Here is a 12,882-nt window from a genome sequence, read left to right on the forward strand (position 1 = left end):
ACACAGTCCCTGTCCCACATGGCGCTCAAAATCTCAATCTCCATTATATGGATGAGCTGAGGAACAGAGAAGTGAAGTGACTTGCCCAAGGTCACACAGCAGACAAGGATTAGAACCTGAGACCTTCTGACTCTCAGGCCTGTGCTCTATCCACTAAGCCATGCTACTTCTCTAATGTGCTTTGCATATAGTAAGCAATTAACAAATGTCATCATTATTATTATTATTATTAATGACTGCCTCCCCATCTAGGCTGTGAGCTCACTGTGGGCAGGAAATGTGCCTACCAACTCTGTTACATGTACTCTCCCAAGTGCTTTGTACAGTGCTCTGCACACAGTAAGCACTCAGTAAATATGATTAAGTGAATGAGCCTCAGGTCCCTCATCTGCGAAATGAAGATTCAATACAAGTTCTCCCTCCTACTGAGTCTATGAGCCCCATGTGGGACCTGATTATCTTGTATCTTAGTCCAGTACTTGGCACTTAGTAAGTGCTTAACAAATATAATTATTATTATTATTGTTACACCATACCATTTAATAAATATGTACCCTTCCTACTACTACTTCTCTCTTCTTTCCTAATCCTTCCCAAGGTCTCTCCTAGCTTCAGCAGATCAATAAATGTTATTTATTGATTGATTACTATTATTAGTACAGGATTCTGGAGACCATAGGTGTTCCCTATATAAAGTTGAATGAATAGATGAACTCATCTGCATATTTCACTTTGAAATGTATAAAGAGATGGGAACTGAAACAGAGCATTGCCCCCAAACCGGAAGCTGCTAACTGAAAATCACTTCAGACCTTAGTCATAGACTTATCAAGTCCAGTATACGGAAAAGCAGAGAATGGTATGCTACCTGGTCGATAGTCAAGACTAAGCTCTAACCATTTTTATAAATGATGTAAGTAATCAACATCCATGTGTATGTGGATGGGCACCTATTGGAGATCATTTTAGACTAGAAAGAGGCTTAGGTGAGATGCCTTGCACATAGACTGCAAGCTTGTTGTGGGCAGAGATCATGTCCATCAACTCTGCTGTACTATGCTTTCCCAAGTGCTGAGTACAGTGCTCAGCACACAGAAAACACTCAGTAAATGCCATGGATTGATTTCATTCTTGAGTTCATGGAGTTCTGAATTTGAGCTCAAGAGTTCTAGTTGGCATGGCAATCTGTTTTCCTAACTTTCTGGCAATAATAATAATACTAATGATGACGGTATTTGTTAAGGGCTCACTATGTGCCAAGCACTGTTCTAAGCACTGGGGTAGATACAAGGTAATGAGGTTGTCATACTTGGGGTTCACAGTCTTCATTCCCATTTTCCAGATGAGGTAACTGAGGCACAGAGAAGTTAAGTGACTTGCCCAGAGTCACACAGCTGATAAGCGGTGGAGCTGGGATTAGAACCCATGACTTCTGACTCCCAAGCCGGGGCTCTTACCACTAAGCCATGCTGGTTATTTGGGATGTCTGAGGATAAATGGAAACATTGTTGGTCCGTCCTTCATTATTTCATTTCAGAGGCACACAAAACTCCAAGACAATTGATCTCAGTCAATCTCTAGGAATCTCCGTGTCTTCCCCCGGGTCCCTGGCCTTGACTTTGTTGGATTTGGCAGGATGTAACCAGAGGCCCGGCTACAGTGTCTGAAGCATGGACAGAGAGGGACCCACAGGAGAAACAAGACAAGCAACGTCTGTAAGCTAATCAATCATTTCCTACTCAGAAACGATGCTTGCCGTCACAAGAATGAAGGAGGAGAGGAGATGGCATGGCTCAGAGCACGGTTCATAAACTGCAGATATCTTAGGACTGTGGAACATGTGGATCAGTGTTACAAAAGACTTAAAGAGGAGAGCACCTGGAGCAACACCCCTTATCTTTGAATACAGTTGTCCACGGTAATTAAGCAGGCTTGACCAACCCAAACAAAGGGTAGTGTATCCTGGAGGAATAAATATCCAATTACAGGCACCCCCAGAGCAGGAAAGATTTATAGGACAAGTAGTTCTGTCTTCATTAAGACAGCATGTAAAACCACCCAGTTGAGAGCTATTTGGGGACTCTCTAGGCTCATTCAGAGAGTGGGCTGGAAGCATTATATACATGTGTGGATAATTTCCTTGGGCTTGTCACTAAAAGCAAGATGGGGGCGGAGGGATTGAGGGAGAGGCTGGTTCATGGTATATCCATTTTGCTCCTTCATTTACTCCATTAGAAAGACGCTATTTGTCTTTGCTGGATGACATCAGAGGTTCTTGTCGCTCTCACCACCAGCCTCTTGCTCATGCCCTCCTCCTGCTGGAACTTTTTCCTCTCAGACCACTGCTCTCCCCATCTTCAAGGCCTTCTGAAATCCCATTTCCTCAAGGAGGCCTATCCTGATTAATCTTCCATCTCTCCCACCAGTTCCCACCAAAGGCCACTTCAGCACTTCCGTGTCACCTGGGCTCTTGGGCACTTACTAATGTTTTTATTCAACACTTGGACTGTAAGCTCCTCTCACTCCAATAAAAATAATTGAGGTATTTATTAAGCACTATTTGTCAAGCACTCTTCTAAGTACCTTGGTAGCTAGAAGCGAATCAAGCTGGACTCAGTCCCTGTTCCATATGGAGAAGATAACAAGATCATCAGGTCTCACATGGGGATTAAATTGTAAGTAGGAGAGAGGACAGGAACTGAATCCCCATTGTATGGATGAGGGAACTGAGGCCCAGAGAAGTTAAGTGGATTTGGTCAAGGTCACAAAGCAGGTAAGTGGCAGAGGCAGGATTAGAATCCAGGTCCTCTGACACCCAGGCCCATGCTCTTTCCAATAGGCCACACTGCTTCAATGGGAAAGCTTCTTGATTCAGAACGAATAACCTTCAGGAACCTGCTAATGGCTTTCACCAAGGCCGTGGAGTTTAGGAAAGAGCTGCTTTCCGCTCAGTGTGAACTAATGAAATGCAAAACTAACCTGTCAAAAATGAGTGTCAGTCTGGGAACACTAATGAGCAATGAGCTATAATTTCAGTGTATTCTTTTCTTAGCATTAATAGCCTATTATTAGCTAAAGCTGTGTTGACAAGATAAACCTATTTTGATTGAATACATGTTTTTCTTCTCTTTGACATATTTGTTCATCTAATTGACCTGTTGATGCTGATTATATGGTGTATAATTGGGAAGTGACTGTTACCCCCACCCCCTCCACAAACTCACATCCACATAAACTTAATTTTGCAAAGCCAACTTACTCCACACACATTGGGGAAAGACATTCGATAAGGCCAACAAACGACAGACCTAATTTTAATGACCTTCAGTGATATATGCTCACAGAGGATCTGAGAATCATTCTTCTGAACATCTTTAATGTCCCCTTCTGCCCAGCACTGTGTCTATCCAATTACAAGATTATTTCCTGTTCTGATTAATCTAATGTTTTCTCAGCAAGAAACTCCTAGAGCTATTGGTGAGTGGGCAAGAGAATATTAGAAACTGCAGAGAACATTCTCAGATGGGATAATATGCATCTTGTTCCATCTTTTGTGGAAGTCGATGTTGCAGTTTTCATGCAAAGTCAAGAACTATGGGAGAAGCTCAGGATTCCACTGGAGCTGGGGAGAGGTTCATGAGCAGAAAATCCAAAGGCCAGGTTAAAGCATCCATAGGCTTTTCCTCAGCATTTGAGGGGCCTAGGAATGCCAAATTCCCCAAGGACAGGGATTTCACTACCAGATTCAACCTTGGACATAAGAGGGAGGCTACAATTTATTTCTCCCTCCCCCTCCCCAACCTCATCTCTAGTCACAAGGGGAAATGCTCTGGTGCCCACCTGTGTATCCACAAAGGACCTGGAGGGACTCTGACTTTCCAAGGACCAAAGCTCCAGATAGAAAATGGGTTAGAATTGCGGTGGGACCTCAGAATGTCTAAAAGGATCAATCATTCAATCATATTTATTGAGTGCTTACTGTGATGCAGTACACTTACAGTGATCAATCCACTTACATGCTTTAAGGTAGGACAGGATAAATGTTTGGATTCATCTGGTAGCAGTTAGGCTAGAGAGGAAAGGGAGGCTTTTTTGCAATGTTGTGAAGGTTCAACTGACAGGATTTGGTGGCAGATTGAATATATGGGTTGAATGAGAGAGTTGAGTCAAGGATAATGTCAAGATTACAGGCTTGTGAGATAGGGAGGTTAGTGGTGCTGTCTAAAGTTATAGAAAATCAGGGGGAGGGCAGGGTTTGGGTGGGAGGATAAGGAGCTCTCTTTTGGACACATTAAGTTTGAGGTGTTGGTGGGACATCCAAGTGGAGATGTCCTGAAGCCCGGTGGAAATATGAGACTGTAGAGGGGAGAGATCAGGGCTGGAGATGTAGATTTGGGTATCATCCACATAGAGATATTAGTTGAAGCCATGGGAGCGAATGCATTCTCCAAGGGAGAGGGATGGGATAGTAGCTCCATTAAAATAGCAGGTGCCCCGGCTGTGCCAATATCAGGTGGAAGATGGATAAAAATGAATCTTCTGTGCCCCAGATTTGGCCTGCTAAAAGTTAAAAGTGCCCAAAACACATTGGTTGGGTGGGAGCTTAGAGCAGGTAAGGAATTCAAGGGAGATGGGAAAAGAGAAGGGACCAGTTTCAAAGAGCCAACAAGCCAGAAAGTCACCATTTTAGAAAGGATGGGAAACTTCCAGGCGTTGACAGTGAATAGGGAGGAATGCAGCTAGGGGACCGGACCAAACCCTGTGGAGTTGACATTTTGGCCAGTATCAGATCGTGCCCTTACAGGGTTTTAGGGGAAGACTGGCAGCCATTCTGTGGGGACTCTGCAATGTTTCCAGGATTCACCTGTCTAGCCTTACAGAATGGGGAGGAGAAGATTTTTTCATGCTGGAGAAGTGTGAAATACCAACTGAGGAAACTAATCAGGTTACCACTTCAGGTTAGTCTTGTTTCATGCCACACAAAGGTCTTGTAATAATCAAATGAAAATTAGTTGTAATTTTCTCATCTCTATGAGCATCAGAGTGTTACAGGGTGAATGGAGCACAGGCTTCAACCAGCTCTGCCTGAAGACCTGCCCAGAAAACATTTAGCCTTCTTGTCATGTTATTCATTTGTGATCAAAAAGCATTAAAATATTAAGCCATTTATCCCATGCTAATAGCTGCTTGGAGCAATTCACATGCATACAAACTCACTCCCAGAGGCTGGCCTCGTAGGATTAATTAAAAGGCCAAAGTACCTTTCTGAAAAGCGGAGGAAAAGCATAACAAATTCAAACGTGGAGAGAACGATATCCCTTTATACTTTTGTCTACTGTACCATGCTCGCAACTACCACCTTTAGGTGGATGATTCCCAAATCTACATCTCCAGCCCTTCTCTGCTGTCTCATGCTACCTCCTGCCTTCAGGACATTCTACTTGGATGTCCCACTAATACCTCAAACTTAACAAGTCCAAAATAGAGGGTCTCATCTTCCCACTCAAACCCTGTTTCCAATCACCAGAGAAAGCACTACCATCCTCCCTGCTTCACAAGCCCATACCTTGTCATTGTCAGCCCACATATTCAATCTCAATCAATTGTATTTATTGAGAACACTGTGTGAAGAGCTCTGTACTAAGTGCTTGAGGGAATACAATATAACAATATGCATCAATCTGTCATCAAATCCTGCTGGCTCAATTTCACAACATTGCTTCATTCTGCTGCTCAGATAATTTTTCTACAAACCTGCTCAGTCCACGTTTCTCCACTCTTCAAGGAGCCTCTGGTGGTTGCCCATCCACCTCTGCATCAAAAAGAAACTTCTTACCACTGACTTTAAAGCACTCAATCACTTTGCCCTCTCCTATCTTAACTCCCTGATTTCCTACCTTAGCCCAGTACACTCATATTTCTCCTCTAATGCTCACCTACTCAACGTATTTCAGTCTGATGCCACTGGCTTGGAACTTTTTCCCTCTTTATATCAGACAGCCAATCATTCTTCCCACTTTCAAAACCTTATTCACATCACCTCTCTTCAAAGAGGCCTTTCCTAAGTCCTCATTTCCTTTACTTCCTCTTCCTTCTGCATCGCCCTTGCATTTAAATTTGTACCCTTTATTCACCCCACCCTCAGCCCCATAGCACTTACATACCTAGCCAATGATTTTGCATTTCTATTCATGTCTGTCTCCCCTTCTAGACTGTAAGTCACTTATGGAGAGGGAAAGTGTTTACCAACTCTTATACTGAACTATCCCAAGTGCTTAGTACAGTGCTCTGCATAAAGTAAATGCTCAATAAATATGATTGATTCTGTTCAGAGTAGAATTAGATCATAGATAATTGAAAGGACTCAACTTTTTGATTAACTGCTGTAGAGAAAAGACACAAAAGCAATTCTACTTATAATGAGGCCTGTCAGGAAGCATGTGTTCTGCTGGTCCTCTATTTACTGAAATTCTAGAAATTTACACTTATTAACATAAATCGAATAATAATGGCATTTGTTAAATGCTTCTTATGTGGCAGGCGCTGTGCTAAGGGCTAGGGTAGAAACAAGTAAGTCGGGTTGGACAGAGTTCCTTTCCCATGTAGGGCTTACAATCTCAATCCCCATTTTACAGATTAGGTAACTGAGGCAAAGAAAAGTGAAGTGACTTGCCCAAAGCCACAGAGCAGACATGTGGCAGAGCCGGGATTAGAACCCAAGACCTTCTGACTCCCACGCCCATGCTCTATCCACTACACCCTGTTGCTTCAGAGGTTCAAAATGGTTTGAGATGGATGTTCTGAGAATCGACTGGTCCCATTAGGAATAAAAATACCGTGTGATTTTGAAAATTGAATGTGACACTTGGGAGAGGGCTCCCTGCTGGGAGAAAAGGGAGTGACTCATTGTAGTCACGGTGCCAAGAAGCATCAAGGTCACCTTCATATTTCGCTTCCCCCTCAGCACAAACCAAAGGCCTTGAAACAACTTTGGTCTCAGAGCTTCGAGGGAGGGCAAAATTAGATTCTCCTCTTATAAGTCACTGAACTTAGATAATTAGATTCCACAGTTTGGTGAACAATCATCTCTGCAAGGTGGAGAGAACAATCAAGAAATTGACTCACCCTTAGTGGACCCTGAAGGGAAACCTGCCAGGGTGAGCTTCAGGCGGTAGGCAAGAGAGGTCCCTGCCTCAGGGCACAGGGTCAGGCGGGGAGACCGCTGTAAAAATTAGGAAGTTCCCTCCCGGCTGCCACTGCATCTCACAGGGAATGGCACCCGGGTTTATAGGGACCTGAGTGGGAGTGGAATGACCCAAAAACTGGGGAGGGGGTCACAGTCTTGCTGGTGATATGCTTTAAACTTGAGTTTGGAGTTTAGAGTTTAGCTAAGACATCATTATGTTACGCTGCATAAGGGAAGCACTTGCAGTGCCAGGAGTTTCATGGCAGCCAGCCTAGTGATGGGACGATAATTCTTCTTCCTGCTCAGTGAGACTGCATATCTGAAGCTGGAACTGGGAGTTGCTGTTGTCCTGGGGTATAATGCAGCCAAGATGTGTCACTCTTTCTGCTCTCCCTCTGTCTGCTTAAGTCACCCTTGGCTTAGCCCAGCTGACTTCCCAGCACACAACGGCACAGCATTAATGCGAATGACCAAGAATTTCAGAGTCAGCGAAAGGCAATGAAGCATCTGACAAGTTGGATTCGTTCCTTAGCACAGACGACTGTTTGGGTAGGTGATGTTTTGGAAAGGACTTGCTAGGAATGCACAGATAAGGCAGATTTTCCAGAAAAACTGAGCTTTCACTGAGCACTTCCCTCAATCACCAGAAGCCACCACATTGCTGAAGAAAATAACTCACCCTTTAAACTTACGGATTCAGATCCAACTGATACAATAAAATGACAGGCTAGCTAATTCTGTCCGACTAGTATCACCGGTTTTGGGGATGGCATAAAGACTTTCTCCCATAATGTTCTTAATATCACTTTCTGGTTTTCATCAAGATATGTTTTAATGCTTATTGATTACTGGGTAATAACTTGTCCCTCTCTGCCTCATTCCAACTCCCTATTTAAAATTTACTGAACCATAAACGAATCACCAGAGTTACTGAGATTTAGATTCCGATTTCTGTGACTTTGAAAAATCACTGATCCCAGCAGATGCGTGTCAAGTCTCTAGAGGTGGGTTAATTCATTTTACGGCTTCCTTGATGCCTACGGTTTTATATTTCATTGTGTTTCTATTATTTGGGTGGGAGTGTGATAAACAAGGTAGCTGCTGGGGTCAAAACAAGTCCAAGGTGAATCTAATTTTTAACTCATTTTCAAAAGCGATTATTCCAAAGCTTTCTTAATGACACATGGAAACGTGGGGAAATACTGCAGAAGAAGACTTCTGCTCAAGTGCCAAAATTATTTGTCTCTTTAGGGTTTGAGGTCTATGAAGGAACCACCAGGCATGGAAATAAACCACTCTCATTTTGGGGGTCTGGTGATTCTTAGCATGGCAATTGGGAACCCTTACAAACTACTGAAATTCCCAGGGAATCCTCTTAATGTTGCTGCATACAATGTTGGTCGGTTAGTTCTGCCCTCAGCCTGGCTTGGTAAACAGCATGACTATTGGTAATCAATTCTTGAAGTATTTAGAAAGGACATTCGCTGAATTTATTAACAGCCCAATTAAGCAGACCATCCTATGTCTGTTTATTAAAAATTCTCTTTTTGGGGGTAAGAAATCACTCTCTAGACTCTTTCACCTAACACTAGTCTTCCTTGGTCCTTATGGGTGAAACAAGGAGATTATGGGAAAGTATGGATATGATGGAGGAGGAGGAGGAAGAGGAAAATAAAAAGAAGGAACAGAATAGAAAGAGGATGATAATGGGAAGGTGGAAGAGAAGAGAAGCAGCAGGGTCAAGAGGAAAGAGCCTAGGCCTAAGAGTCAGAGGACCCAGGTTCAAATTCTGGCTCTGTCACTTGCCTGTTGTGTGATCATGGGTAAGTCATTTAATTTCTTTGTGCCTCAGTTACCTTCCCTGTAAAATGAGGATGAAAAAACTGCTCTTCCTCCTAGATAGGCCTGGAGTCCCATGTGGGGCAGGAACTGTGTCTGACCTGAAAATCTTGTATTTCCCAAGGACTTATGACAGTACTTGGCACATAAGTCCTCAACAAATACAACTATTATTACCACTACTAGTTCTCTGCATACAGAAAGCACTTAATAAGAGCTTGGATCTGCACACTATGGGCATTTGGTACTCACCCTACCCTCAGCTCCACAGCGTTTAAGCACAACTCTATGAATGATTCATTTATATTAATGTCTCCCCCTCTAGACTTTAAGCTCACTGTGGGCAAAGGAAATGTCTACCACCTCTGTGATACAGTACTCTCCCAAGTACTCTGCATACAGTAAGTTCTCAATAAATACCATAGATTGATAAATACCATCAATTAATTTAAAAAAGGAGGAGGAGAAGGAAGATGGGAACAAGAGAAACTAGGGATAGTGTAAGGTGGTTAGAGAAGGGGGAATGAGAGCATGATGTTGTGATATTTGCTTTAACTGGAAAAGCACAGCGGTTCAACTGTTCTTGTGCCCAGCAGCACAACAGGCAATGGCCTCTTAGTTTTGAAACTCTGTTTTCTTGTATCCACCCCAGTGCTTAGTACAATGACTGACACATAGTAAGCACTTAAATACCACGATTATCATATTATTATTGTTATTATTTATTATTAAAGGCTGTGGAACCCAGTGCTGCTTTGGCCTATTACAGTTGCAAGAGCCTTCTGTTGTGTATCTCGCATCTTTTTGCCCATCGACCCTAGTTGGGCTTGCACTTGAACTCTTCTCTCAGGACTTGTCTTCCTCTTACCATTTCTCACTGTAGCCTTTCCCCTCTCTTTCCTGGCAAATCCAATACTTCATTCTTCACCTACTGCCCAAAACTGGAAAACTTTCTATGTTTCAGTCTGATGGAGAGAGCTACTGCTTCATTCAGGTCCGTGTGACCCCTTAGAGAAGGAGCCCTCTACCTTCAGAGTTTGTTTTGGGTGACTAGCATTGCCTGGATGGAAAAGCTCCCTTCATTCAGGCCTCTTACACTGGAATAACAGGTACCCGAGGCTCCAAAATACAACAAACCACATTTGCAAACAAGGACTCTGCCAGATCTTCACCAACCAACTGTGGGGAAAAAACCAGGGAGACTGCTTTATTCTCCCCTTCCCTGATCCCAACCTGCCCTATCCACATTTGGCTACAGGGCTTAAGCAGAGGAAGCATACGGCTGCTACAAACTTTAGAAGGTCACTGCAGATCCCCTTTACCACACTGAAAAGGTCAGGATTTTCAGATTCCCTTTCCCTTGTTTGAATGTAGTCGAAAATGATCCATTCTGGCCCTGGATTTTATTACTCTGGGGGGTACAACCTTCAGCGATATCCATGAGTTTCAGCCATTAGTGTCTTAGTTATTTCTGAGCTCATTTTTTTCAATGTATATCCTGCCACTTCATCCCTGATGAAACCCTCCTTCCTCTAGGGCTTCCGGTTTACAGCTGATCATGGAGTGTACATGGGAGAAGGAACACTGCAACATATATAAAATTTACAGCTCTCACTAACTGCCATTCTGGTTACAAGTCCTAGGATGTCCAGTCTGCACAATCAAACACTTTGTAAGATATCTAAAGCAATAATAATGGAGAAAAAACCTTGTTCTTCAAAAATACACAGAGATCTGCCATTTTCTGTTTTTTAAAAAACAAATTTCTACCAGCTTTAAGGAAAAAAAAACCTAATAAGATACCAAGCATGACATAAAAGACAACTTAGACCACTCTGGAAAAAATCCTACTTAGTTGTCTAAATAGATAATGATCAAGCACATTGTCCCCCAGGAAAGTTAGATCACAACTTACGGAATGCAGTGTACAGCTCCTGAAGGGTCAGGAAACCATCGTTGTTATAATCATCAAATCGGAGAAGGTCTTCTGGCGTACAATCCAAGAAATCACCCTCTAAATGCTCCTTCTTCATTAACTATTTATGGACAGGGAGACAAATGAACAGGCGGCAGTAAGGCACTGGAATGATCCAAAATGATAATTAACCTCTAAGAAGTGGGTAAATAACCAATAGAAGTGGGTAAATAACTAATAGCTCAACTCGGCTCCTCTTCGTCATTCCAGTAGGGACTTCGGCCTGTCCAAATGGCCATGTTTCGTCTCCTTGGAACGCCGAGCCTTCCTCAGCAATCACAGGCAGTGTTGGCATAGCCTCCGGTTAGTCAAGGGAAGCCCAGCCTTGGATATACCGGAGGGACAGTGAAGAGCCCCCACTTATCTGCTGTGAGGCCTTGGGCCAGTCTTTGTCACTTGTCTGTGTCTCAGTTACCTAATCTGTATAATGGGGATTAAGATTGTGAGCCCTGTGTGGGATATGGACTGTCTCCCCTAATTGTCTTGCATCTACTCCATCACTTAATACAGTGACTGGCACAGAGCAAGCACTTAACAAATACCATTAGGAAAAAAGAATCGTGGGCCTGGGGGAGCTGTTTGACCCATGGCAGGGGCCTCCACGGGGAATGTGGTGGAGTGGAGCAGGGCTTCCCTGCCTGACCTAGAAGTTGGTTTGAGCAGGAGAATTCTTGCCTTGGAGTAGCAATAGTAGCAATGCTATTTATTTAGCACTATACTGAGCGCCTGGGAAAGCCCATCAGAAATGACAAGACCCTTTCCCTGCCCTTTCTCTGTTCACCAATGGTCAAGGCTACCATAAAAATATTTCCAAATAATGAAATGAGCAGGAGTAATTCAATGTACAATTGAATCCACAGTGATACATAAGTGCTGAGGATAAATGTAAGTATCCAAGAGGAAACTGTAGGGCTGATATTCCGCCATTAAAATCTTGGTGCCCTGGTACTATATGCTGACCAAAGTTTCTTCCCTATTACCTCATCGCTAGATTGTTATGGCCTGTCAAGAGTTGGGAAACTCTCATTGAACCAATGTAGTCAGACTGGCCCTTCTCTATCGGTCAATCAATGGCATTTACTGAGTGCTTACTATGTGCAGAGCACTGTACTTGGGAAAGCACAATACAACATAATTAGTGGACATGTTCCCTCCCCATAATGAGCTTATAGGGGCGATTCAGTGGAGGTGCAGGTTGGAAGATGTTTTAGAAGCTACCTTCATGGCTGGCGATTCCTACAGCTGTGTCTAAGATGGGGTATCTCCGGTAGGAGCATCTCCAAAAGAAGAAAACAATGTTCCTGGGGTCTAGAAGACCTTTCCCTTTATTTATCTTTCTTCTCTTGGCCTGTTGTATTAAAGGCAATTTAAATAATAATGCTAAAAAAAAAGCACACCTTTCACCTACCAAGTAAAAATGTTCAATAAAAGTGAGATCAACCATAACTTCCCAGATCAATCTTCTAAAGATGGAAATTTTCCTTTGCCTACTTTCTTATGGAAAATTGATTAACTTTTCATAAGACTGACAAGTTTTTTACTAGCTCCTTTGATTTAGTGTCACACACTCAAAAACCCCACCTCAACTGTACTATATGCAGCAGATTTATGAAACGGACTTAAAATACATTAAATTTTAAAATGGAAATAGTCCAATTACCACATTGGTTAATAGCCTCATACGCCCACAACTGTGAAGTCTTTCGAATGTTTCACAGGAACAGGCCCAGAGGGTGAAGTGCTCATAAAAACCTAAATCTGCTTAAAGATAAAATCTGACCTTCTGTACATCTCCTGTTCCTGGACATATTTTACTCAAAGGCAAGCAGGGTACTCCATCAACCGTAAACCTGGAGCTATGCTTCGACTGGAAGTGACTCAA

General features: G+C 42.9%; 1 protein-coding gene across 2 annotated transcripts in view; it reads right to left on the reverse strand.

Annotated features, from left to right (window-relative positions):
* FSTL4 (follistatin like 4) overlaps positions 1 to 12,882 on the reverse strand; it is a 661,388-nt gene that overhangs the window by 233,581 nt on the left and 414,925 nt on the right. For both annotated transcript variants that reach the window (XM_029050943.1, XM_029050942.1), the window contains exon 6: positions 10,941 to 11,061. In XM_029050943.1, the coding sequence (XP_028906776.1) occupies positions 10,941 to 11,061 (121 nt within the window). The remainder of the gene's footprint in view (positions 1 to 10,940; positions 11,062 to 12,882) is intronic.

The sequence above is a fragment of the Ornithorhynchus anatinus genome, chromosome X1 (assembly GCF_004115215.2).
Source record: "Ornithorhynchus anatinus isolate Pmale09 chromosome X1, mOrnAna1.pri.v4, whole genome shotgun sequence".
In the NCBI taxonomy this organism is placed as follows: Eukaryota; Metazoa; Chordata; class Mammalia; order Monotremata; family Ornithorhynchidae; genus Ornithorhynchus; species Ornithorhynchus anatinus.